Below are 12,057 nucleotides of genomic sequence, written 5' to 3' on the forward strand. Positions count from 1 at the left end.
TTATGTTTTTGTTCAGTTTTCCCTAAGATTGACAGTCAAATGACTGGCTCATATTTCTACTTCCTCTTCGTTTACAGAGTTTCCAACCCTCCTTCCTTCCCTCTTGTTGTGACTAGTTTGTTCTGTGTTAGCATTGTAACTTGCTTTTTCTGGAGGATGGATGACGCGAATCACATCGAATTGTGTCATCCTAGCCCCGTCCCCACTGTAGAATGATGCAAAACTGCACCTTTAAACACTGGGCCGGGGCCACGATGATGTGTAGCCCCAACCCCCACTGTAAAATGCTGCAATTTGCAACTTTAAACAATGGGGAGCCACAATTACGAGAACTAGGCAATACCCCCTATCAGAGAAGGCCTGTCCCCTTTGGGACTCTACCAGTGAGGGCATAGAGAGAGTCGGCAAGTATAAATTTATTTCAAAATTAAAATAAGTCATAAGACCTTTGATCTTTGTCTTATAATTGCATTATTTGATTCTAGAAGTGTTCAGGAACCAACCAGCAGATTATGCAATTCGTTTACAAAATTAGACATGGCTTTGGCCTATAGTTTATTTATACAGTAAGATAAATGCTAATGGACTTTTTTTTTTGTTGAAACATAAATGTTTCTTCTGTTCCAGAAATAATCATGAATATTTGTCCATTTGAATTTGGTCACTTAATTGCATGATGTTAGTAGTCTCCGGGTGAGCGGCCATAGCACGATGCACCTCATCGGCAGCATAGCGGCCACATAGCAGAGTGTAAATCTCTTTCCTCTTCTGCAGATGAGTTTCTGTAGGACAATTGGTACCTTTCATGCCTGCAGAGCAGCAATCAATCCCATTTAGGTGCCTCCTGCTTGGGTGCTGTGTTATAATAACTGGAAGTTGTGGCTGAGAAAAAGGACAATTCTGATTCCCACAAAAGTTTTGGTCACTAGTTTGAAATGAAACTGTGTTTGTCCTGTGGCATGGTGAGTAAATGTCCGTCTTGTCAGTATGTCCATTACATTCATATAAAGACATCCGTTGTGTATGAAGAACATGATGTTTTTGGCAACCACATTCCATTATTTTTAATGGAAACCTGCTATAAGGAATAGTTTCTGACATAAAAGTATCTGGAAGGTAATGCTGCTTTATTTGTGTGCAACCCATGCTATGTGCGTGGGGAATGAGGACGTCATTGCTCTTATTATAATCACAGCAACAAGAGAGATGTAAGTCCCTCATTCCATCTAGGGCATTTTTCATGCTAATCGGTGGATAAGCTCTTTTAGTTACATGCATAGCAGCAAATTTGTGTTCCATCATACTATTCTCATCCTGACATAGCGCAGGATTGTACTGCAGTGAGGTGTTTTCACCTAATCCATGCTGATGGATGCTGCCAGCCCACTCAACCGCAGAACAGTAATCCAGCTGCCTTTTTTGTTGAAAGCATTGTATCAGGCTCATTTGGAAACTTGGAGATAATTTTTTGGCACTCTGAAGCTGTTCTGGCCACTTGCAACCACTTGGATAATAATAAAATGGGTTGAACGTAGCATGACCTTTTTTCAGCAGTTCATTATCTTTTTCTGATTTTATCAAGACAGCCTTTGTTTTGGCAAGCAGTTCATCTGCAACTGACAGCTGCTGTGGATTTGGCCTTTCTGGGTGGTTAAATTTGCACTTTATTCCATAGGTGCATTTTTTCCCTTGAATAAAGAAGAAAAAACATTTAGGATATTTTATTCCATTTAACATTTTAAGCAACTATTAAAACTGAGAACAAAAATTAGAAGAAATATCATTGCTATCCTTTTGCATCTATTAAATCAAATAATTTCACATTTAATTACATGAAATTGATTTTGCTTTCAGAATCTTCTGACAGATTATTTTAATCACAAAATTCTATAAAAAAATAAAACCTGGGGTATTTCCAGTTGCCCCTAAGTGACCTGATAATTTTATATTTGACTTGCCGCAAATTATTGTTTCAGATACCAAATTGCGGGAGTAATTCAATATTGCAGGGACAGCTGCTCCGAAAAAGCAGCTTGCCCGCTATCCCTGTCACTGCAGATTCCCCCTGTAATTAGTATCAGTTGAATTTTACACACCAGTGTTAGTGCACATGTGAGTTCCATGTGCATTGCCAGAGGGCACGCAGTATGGAGAGGGTAAAGGGATCTTAATCGATCCCTCTTTGCAACCTCGGCCTCCTTCCTATAGGAATGTGTGGGGCTCCGGGAACCAACACTATTTGAAGGTGGAATAGGTTCCCACAGGCAGACTCTGAAAATCGGTAAGTTTGCCGAATAGCAGGTGGCCCCATCTGACCTCTAACAATTAATAAATGCTTCCACATGTGTAATGGGCCCATTAGTGATGAAAAGTAGGCCCCTTAGTCATATCCTTTATCTAACCTCAAGAAGATTCAGACAAGCATAAAATATGCTAGAAGTTGTAAGGGTCTGTATATGAAGTTGATATTGTCAAAATGGTGGATAACATGAACACAGATTAACAAATTTAACAACATTTAATGAAAAACATTTGTTCACCAAGATAGTCTACTCAAATTTAAATAAAGTAAATATTCTTGCTGATTTTCAATTGCCTAATTTTTTAATTTTGCATGATACAATAAATTCATATTGGAATTTTTAGTTTAATATAGTAAATGTATATGGGGAAGAAAACAAAAGACCAAATTACTAGATGTCAACTGATGTTATGGTCATTGTCATGTTTCGATAAATAAGTGTCTCAACAGGGACTGATAGACAAATCCCTCAGCAAGCACAAAGGAAAAACTGGAACGGTCATTCAAACTGTCCAGTTCCAAACCTCAGTCTATGAGTTTCACTGCTGTCTTAATACATTGTGATACCAGACAGAAAAAGAGGAGTGACCATATTTTTCTAGCCAGCCATACACTGTTTCATCCATAGATTTAAGCATCAAACACAGCATTTACTAAAGTTTGTTTTCACATTCTAAAAAAAATGTCAATCTGTTGGTTTCTAAACCCCAATCCCGCCATAATCCCAGCATGCTTTAAAAGCAGGCACTTTATATTTTAAAAATGTGTAAATATGCAAAATGTTTTTAAAAATGAAGTGCCCCCATCCAAAACATATTGATGACCAGCTTTAGGCTTTTAAGCCAAAAAGTGTGGAATCCCCCCCCCACACCACACACACACACAATTTCCCACTAACCAGCACTAGGCATTACCATGGAGGGGAGACCCACAGTATTGGGGTACCCCCACCATCATTCCACCAGCCTTAGGTTCCTGTAGTGTTCCCACTACTAAGTTCACCCAACCCTAATAGCACTAGGGCTATTCTTCACACCCATTGGACAGTAGGTGTGGAGTTTATAAATGGTTAATAACAAAGTAAATTTTGTCCATGGTGCACCTCGGGTCCCAAAACGTCCGGCTGACAAAAATGATTGCCAGAGCATGAAGGCACTTGGAGAACCGAAAGTGTCAGCATTCCTTCAACTCAAACCATGTTTTATTGTATGCTCAAGGACACCAAGAGGAGGGGGGAGCGGGTACTAATTACATGGGCCAGGGCTTCCAGTAGGGGCCCGTCGGAGGCCCAGGACTGGCACTGCCCCCCCTCGTTCTTTCATTACAGCAGCCCAGCACACTGCTGTGTGCTGGGCTGCATTGAGAGACTGCTCGCGGCTGTAGTAGCCACAGCAGTCTCCTATGCCTGTGGGGGTAGCGATCACACTAATCGCGCCCCCACTGGCTATGCGCCAGACTCAGGGGGCTCACAGCACCCCCCTCCCCAGCATGCAGCGACGATTCGCTGCGCTGCAAAAATATTATTTTTATTATTTTTTCCCTAAGGGGGCGTGGCTATGCCTCCCGCGATTAGGAGACTCACCTGTGTATGGTTACTATCATAGAAAATCAGGATTCTCTTCCTCTCTCAAAGGGGGAGAGTTATCAAAGCTTGGAGAGAGATAAAGTGGAGTGAGATAAAGTACCAACCAATCAGCTCATACCTGTCATTTTGCAAAAGCAGCTTGTAAAATGGTAGTAAGGAGCTGATTGGTTGGTACTTATCCCTCTCCACTTCTTTCTCTCTCCAAGCTTTGATAACTCCCCCCCCCCCCCAAGTAAGAATTAAACAAAAAAAAATAAAAAAAATCTGCAGCAGAGTTCCGTACACTAATACATGGAGGCTGTCCAACACTAATGTCTGTGTTAAGTATATACCTTTCTCATGGCCATGCCAGAAAGATTACACAGTTTAATACAGATGTATTTTGAAGTATCTAATGTATTTAAAGATGCGGCCAGGTACACTGTGGCTGATCGCTTCACAAACGTGCGCATGCATCGCGCCATGCGATTCCCCACGCAGGTGTGGTCGCATACGCAGTGTGTGTATTTGCTCGAGGGCGTGCGTCTCGCGCTATGCATGGTGCATTTCCCCACACCAACGGCAACAATATAGCTGGGAATATCTATACAAGGATATATATTTTCTGAATCTATTGGGAAGTTCTAGAACTACTAATTTTCCCAATTATTTATTCAGATCATTCCCCAATAGCAGAATGTCTTCATTTATATAAACTGCCTTCTCAAGAAGGTTAAATTAATCTTTATTGCAAGATTAAGGGGGTCAGACAGCCACTCACACGGTTGATGGAAGAATATTTTGCACTAATACAATGGTAGAATACAACTACCATGGTCCTTTTGGATGCCATTAAGTCAGCAATATATAGAGCAGCTCATATAAAATGGTACAGAGCAGAAAATCAATTGATCTTACCAATCAGCTCCATTACTTGGAGAAAAGTCATAAAATATAAAGTAAAGAAGATAAACTATTACAAAGGTAAGTGGAAATTGCTGCCTACTCAGAGAGGAATTTGCAATGGTTAAATCAATAATATGTAAAGGGAGATAAGGCAGACAAGTTACTGGCTCATGCCTTTAGATCTAAAAAAAATGTATAGGAACAGACTCTATTATACCCCTTTTACACCAGAGCTAAAACCCGGGTTATTGCTGGGCTAACCCGGTTAGCTCCTTGGTGTAAAAGGGGAAAGGGTTGGATCCAGCCCAGGTAACTAGCAGGGTTTAACACGGGAATAACCCGTGAAACCCTTCAGTGTAAACGGCGCGATCCGGGTCACTGTGACCTGGACCGTGCCGCATGCCTGCCAATTGGCCGGCTTCAGTGGCACTTGGAGATGACGTCATCGCTCCGGTGTGAACGGCGCCGGCTCGGGAAAATCCTGGGTTGGTGCCCGCTAAATTCCGGGTCTGATCCGGATTGGAACCCCAACCTCCAGGTCAGACCCGGAATTTAGGTGTAAAAGCGGTATAAAAGATACAAGGAGCATTCTTGTGCGTGACCCAGCAAATATAAGGAATTTTATACATTTTACAACTGTACAACAAATATTGTAATAAACAAGGATCTTCATTTATTCCTGGCTGGATCCCTGCCTAGATACAGAGTTTAGTATTAGGAAAAGAACTATCATCTGATGAGGCACAGGATGCAAATAAAGGGATAAAACAAGGGGATAGCTCCAGGTCCAGATGGATTTACAGTACAGTAGACTATTATAAAACATTTTCTACTTCCTTGTCTATGTAATGTATTTAATCATATAAATAAAGATAGTAAGACTGGGCCCTGCTCACAAGCTTACAATCTATATTACAAAGCGTATTTAAAGATTTTGGTCATTAGATTAAATTGAGTGATAGGCCTTGTAGAAGCATCCGAGAAAGGGATAATATATGACAGAGAATTCATGAAATATATAAACATTAAACTCTATACATTCTTCTCTCTTTAGACACAGATAAGGCATTTCATATAGTTATACCTCTTTCACACTGTCAGCAAATAATCCGGATTACTGCACATGACCGCACAGCTACCCAGGTTACAGTGCAGTGTGAAAGGGCCCAGTTGAAATAACCTGTAACGAGCAGGATTGAACACAAGTTCAACCAGGCTTGCAGTGTAGTGTGAACAGGTAACCCGGCTTGAGATGATCCGGGTCCCGTTCACTGCTTGGAGGAGAGCAGGTGCTTGGAGATGATTTTTTTTCGCCTGCCTCAGCAGGTGAAACAAAATCTCTGATAGTGCCGGCTATTGGCTACAATTGAATAACCCTGAGGGATCAATTATTTGTGGATGATATTTACTTACTCATTCCTCTGCTCACATTTCCCCATCTTTTAAAACCTTGTAGTCACATTGTATATTATCTAGTTATAAAATAAATTATACTATGAAGGGAATTCAATTGCACACAACAATTTTTCGCATTATAAAAACGTGATTTTACCATATTTTTGTTCAGGTAATTCAATTACCTCTCGTTATTACCAAACAAAAAAAATCCTGAATTGGGGCGAAAACACATAGGATACGAGATAAGTTCCCGGATCCATGTATTTTTGCGATCGCAGCCACGAAAAAATGGCCCTTATCGAGGATTTATTTTCGCCTGCCTCCGAGCAGGTGAAACAAAATCTCCGATAGTGCCAGCTATTGGCGACAATTGAATAACCCCCAAGGGGTCAATTAGTAGTGGTAATTTACCGCAGCTAACTGAATTCCCCCCCTAAATCTGAGACTTTGGGCCTGATTCAAAGTAATGATGAGCTTTTGCTGAAAGCTGAACACCTCCGTACTTTGGAGTTCTGAGCTGAATTGAGTCCCAGCTCAATTCATTTTGGATTTCCGAGTAGAACCGAGTCCCGTCTCAAGTCTTCTCGACAAATTCGGAACTCAAATCTAAAAAAACAGATCTTGCGTTAAATAATTAAATTTATTGATGTTAATAATAATATAGGAACAAAAAATTCAGGCCCAAGTTACATGACTTTAGCTGTTTTATACATTTTTAAAGAAACCAAACCAAAATACTTGAGGGTGGTTTGCCAAAACCAAAACACAACGTTGATTTAGACTCAAAGGGGTAAATTTACTAAAGTGAGAGTTTTGTAGAAGTGAGTATTAAAAGTGATGTTGCCCATAGCAACCAATCAGATTCTAGCTATTATATTCTAGAATCTAGAAGGTTATAGTTAAATGTTAAGTAGAATCTGATTGGTTGCTATGGGCAACATTACTTTTAAAACTCACTTCTGAAAGCTCTCACTTTAGTAAATTTACCCCAAAAGGTGCACACTATGTCATTGTCAAATGCATGTGGACAATGTTTTCATTGCTGAAAGCTGCAGAACAAATCTGGATGCAGAGAGAAGCAATTTCATCGAACATTTGGTGTGGTATAAAAAAGTAAATGAAAATATATATTATAATATGGAAATGATATGTGAATAAGTCATACTTGCCAACCCTCCCTCATTGTCAGGGAGACTCCCTGAAATAGTAGTAATCTCCCTGTCTCCCTGAAGAGTCTACCAATCTCCCTCATTTCACCTAACCCCCATTATGACACTTATATAAAAGAAAAACAGAGATATATACATTCAAATGGGATCAGTAGTATAATTTCCCTGCATTGGTTATAAGGCACAATGATCCCTATGGTTACATGTATTTTCTGAGAAGTATCAGTGTGTTTTCATCAATAAGTAGATCTTACTAACTGCTTTGGGGCTCATTTACATGTGGATGTAAGTGAATTTTAGGACACGCCTCTCCGATGTAGCAGGATACGCCCACTTTACCGCCCCGTTCATAGGTGCTGCTTTCAAAATCTCCCTGAAATGCTTTTTCAAAAGTAGGCAAGTATGGAATAAGTGAATTGATAAAATGTTAAAGCCCATATTCAATTAGAGGCGAAAAGTCGGAAAAGTTTTGTCTGTCTGACTTTCTGCCTCTTTCCGTGCGCTTCCCCGCTTTTCACCCTAGTCAATTCCTAAACAGGCGAAAACGGAAAGCGGCAAATGAGGAACAGGCGGAAAGTACTGTCAATATTGGGGAAATCAGTCTCTATCCCTAAAAAAGATGCACTAACATAGGGAATGTAGATGTGTACTAATAGCCGTAATAAAAGTGTTTGGGGTACTTAAGTAGTTCAAATTGCTTCTAATTAGCATCTTTGTAAAAGAGAAGAATGGCATAAAGCAGTATTTTTTGGTGAAAATAGGTAGTCCAGTCAAATTTGGGGGTACTTGAAAATGGGTGCTAGCATATGTTTATGTCTCTAAAGTGAACTTTTAAAAAACGTCAAAAACGCAACTCCGCATACATGCCTACCCTCCCGGTTTTTGCGGGAGGCTCCCGATTTTTCGGGTAACCCCCCGCACCCCCGGAAGGGTAGGCATTTCTCCCACATTCTGCCCACTTCCTAGTGAAGTGGGCAGAATTAGGAGAATACCCGCGGCAATCGCGGGTCTCCGTGAAGGGGGCGGGGCTTAAGCTGTGATTCTGCATGAATCACAGCATTTGGCCCCGCCCCTTATGTAAATTGTGCCCAATCGCGGCAATTTTACCGCGAGGGGGCGGGGCTTAATGACGCGAATGGTCAAGCCCCGCCCCCGTCGGCCCCCTGCTGCTTCTCTTACCCGGGCTTCTCTCGGGAAGAGGATATTAAAGGTAGGCAACCCTGCACCTGCGGCATGCACCTGCCATCCTAAAATCACCTGACCCATCCTTGCAGAGAAGTCTATTTTGCTAGTTTTTATGCTTGTCGTCCCACTTTTTACTTTTTCACCCCCCAAAATGAAAGTACTGTTTTGGGGTGTTCTGAGGTAAATTTTTAAAACATTTTTGATGATTTGTTCTTTGGGGGGCTGTCCCGAGGATTCTGAGTCGTTTCCCCACGTTTGCACCCTAAATTAACGATTTTGCACTTTTTTTCACCTGCTATTCATAGGAGATAGTTTTCCGCCTATTACATTGCATTGAGTTTCCGCTTAGGCGAAATCGTCAGGGAATTGAATATGGAGATACTTTGAAAACAGGCGGAAAGTCCGAATCCACGGAAACTTATCTCCAAATGGCACTTTTGCCTTTAATTGAATCCGGCCCTAAGTGGTAAAACTTCTGTAAAATCTGGATTGTAATTATTAGTAGAGATGTGCGTTTCAGTTCTCCAGAAATCCGAATCCACTCGAATTTCGTGAATCCGGGTAAATCCGAGTCGCGGTTCTAATCTCCTGAGGAGATCCGGGTAAATCCGGGTCACGGTTCTGATCTTTTTGCGGTTCGAAATTCGGATTTTAAATCCTAATTTCGGGTTTTGGATTGCATAAATTACATGATTTTAGCTGCTTTTAAAACTTTTTATCAATTTTTTTTTTGTAAATCCAGATCCAAAACCAAAACATTTGAGCGTGGTTTGCAAAACAAAATCCAGATCCAAAACTTTGAAGGAGATACAGATCTAAAACCAAAACCAAAACACGGGGGTCGGCGCACATCCCTAATTATTAGTAGATGATGATAGGATTCTAGAGTGCAAATAAGCTCCTATTATTACTATTATTATAGCTTATTTATATGACGCCACAAGTGTTCCGCAGCGTTTTATAAAGTACATAAACAAATATATTGACCAGTGACTTACAGTACAGTACAATACAGGACATGGATAATATACATTGCCACATTCGTGACCATAACACCCAGATAAGCAACAGAGTAAAGCAACCAAGTGTTAGGTGCCCTAGTGGGGAGTAAGAAGTAGAAGAAAGTAGAGAACAGAGAAGCACAAAAGTGTAGAGGGCCCTGCTCACCATCTACTATTTCTTACAATCCAGATATTAGTTATACCACTTAACATATTATCAGTTCTCATTGCCTTCTTACTATATAAAACATATGTCCTGACTCACTGACTCATCAATGCCCAGCCCAAACCCCTAAATCTAGAAATCTTAGACATTTTTGAAAATCGACTCCTAAGGGGCTGAAAATGAGTAAAATGTTTCCTCTCAACCGAGGTGATTTGGTGATAAAGCAACATAGCCCAAGTGCAGCGGGACTGTAAACAGATTATCTGGGACAAGTGGTGGCAGCACAGTCCAATATTCAAATAGGGGAGCCACACCAACTGCCAGTAGGGTGACAGTTGGTGTGGCTCCCCTATATGTAGTTGGGGTGACAGTTGGTGTGGCCAGTAGCGGCTCCAAGCACGGGCAAGCCGGTCCGTCGCCCGGAGCGCAACTGTTTCCAGAGGGCGCAGGAAACTCCCACCCTCCCTCCCGGCGCTATAGCACATATGTAAGCTCAGGGGGAGGGAGTGGAGGAGGGAAGGGGCGGCAACACAGGACGGCGCTGGGCGCAGCAAAGCCACTGCTAAGGACTTAACACTTTGACTTTTTATCTTTTTAGAAAATTCACTTGATTTATATTTATATTTGGATATTAAAAACTTACTTTAATTTGGATTGTAATACGTTACTTCACTTGATTTGCGAACTGGATTTCGATCATGGCAATTTAATTTTTTAATGTTAAAGGGGAGATGGTGCCTCACACCATATTGTCCCCATCACAGGAGATGTAGTCTGCCTGTTCCGGTCCCTATCCTATATCATATATGGCACTCAGCTATTGATTAGGAAGGTGGGTAAGCTAATTGGGAGGTATGTGGTGGACAACTAGGTGGACTTCTCCATCGTGTCCCAGCAAGGAGGACAACTACACTAGCTCTTCTGAGTACCTTTTTAACATGTCCTAACTCTTTACTTTTGGTGGTTTACGCAAACTGGTGGCAGCTGGGCATAAAAGGGCCACTTGGCTAGGCAAACACCCTTTGCATGTTCAGATGGGTGCAGGGTATCTATATGCATATCAGGAGGTAAAGTAATGTTTATGTTAAGTGGTTGAAGATGCTGAATATGTAGGTTTCACTAGAGTGTGTGTGAGTGGCTGTAGTAATGTTTTGTTGGAGCTCATTAAGGGCATGTATTAATGTTTAACATGTAGATACAAATGACATTCTATTTATCTTCTATTATCTATATATCTATCTATCTATCCAAGTGACAAGCAGTCATAGAGTAACCATAAACAGATGTTCAAGTGTCCTCTACACTATAATATAGTGAAATATATACAAGCAGATCAGCAGTACTCACGCACTTGTATGCTCCACATTTCTTTGCTTTTATTGGTGGTGGTCATTGCTAATTACTACAGGCTGTAGGAATTGACTTTATTATCATTGTTGTACGCCGACGAGCACTGAAACGTCGACATGAAAATCTTTAAAACTTCTTAATACAGAATTCTTTTTGCATCTAAAAGACCTGGAGTGCCGTTCCTCTTTTTGTGGTATTTGTATGGGGGTGATTGTCACCTTGCACGGTTCAGGACACCTGGACACTTTTGAACATATATATTAGTGAGTGGCGGTAGTTGCTGGTTATATATATATATATATATATAAAACCCAGTCCATATAGGATAAAGAATCCAGCACACCTTTTGAAAGATAATCTCCACGTGTTTAATAAAATACCATCAGGGCAAAATAAGCCATCTTATCAATATAAATACTCAGCATAATTCATACAAAATTCTGGCCTCCATATGAGTAAGTGTGTGGGCAGCCATGCTCACAAACCCACTGGGTCCCAATGATAGTATTTTATTAAACACGTGGAGATTATCTTTGAAAAGGTGTGCTGGATTCTTTGTCCTATATGGACTGGGTTATAACAATTTTTTTGTATCCTGGCACCCGGATGTATTTATTCAAGTATTGAGTGCGTTCCCCAATATTATATATATATATATATATAGTTCACTCTAGCTAGAGAGGGCACTTCCGCGTGTGCGCTCCCAAAAAGGGGGAGTGGCCATTGAAAAGGGGGCATGTCTATAAGATGCATCCCCTCTTCGTCACTCCTGGGGGCGTGCCCGGCACTTACGGACGCGCCAGGCAGCCCCAAAGCGCTGCTGAAAGGAAGAATAGATGCCGGATGCATGCGCCCGGTGTCTACTCACCAACGGTGACCGGGTCACCGCACATTTCCCCACCCGCGGGACACTGCGACCAGCGGGAGGAGATGGTTGTTTTAGCGGGGCGCTGCGCATTAAGGGCAGGACGCTTGGGCGCTCCAGAAGGACGGCTTGGGCGCTCTAGAAGGAGGGC

At 41.4% G+C, this 12,057-nt stretch overlaps 1 protein-coding gene across 1 annotated transcript in view; it reads right to left on the reverse strand.

Moving 5' to 3' along the window:
• Window positions 1–409: 409 nt before the first annotated feature.
• Window positions 410–12,057, reverse strand: part of ZC3H12D (zinc finger CCCH-type containing 12D) — a 43,975-nt gene continuing 32,327 nt past the window's right edge. The window contains exon 5 of the mRNA XM_088457630.1: window positions 410–1,688. Coding sequence (XP_088313756.1) covers window positions 634–1,688 — 1,055 coding nt within the window. The 3' untranslated portion in view covers window positions 410–633. The remainder of the gene's footprint in view (window positions 1,689–12,057) is intronic.

The sequence above is a fragment of the Taudactylus pleione genome, unplaced genomic scaffold (assembly GCF_031769625.1).
Source record: "Taudactylus pleione unplaced genomic scaffold, aTauple2 ptg000006l, whole genome shotgun sequence".
Taxonomy (NCBI): Eukaryota; Metazoa; Chordata; class Amphibia; order Anura; family Myobatrachidae; genus Taudactylus; species Taudactylus pleione.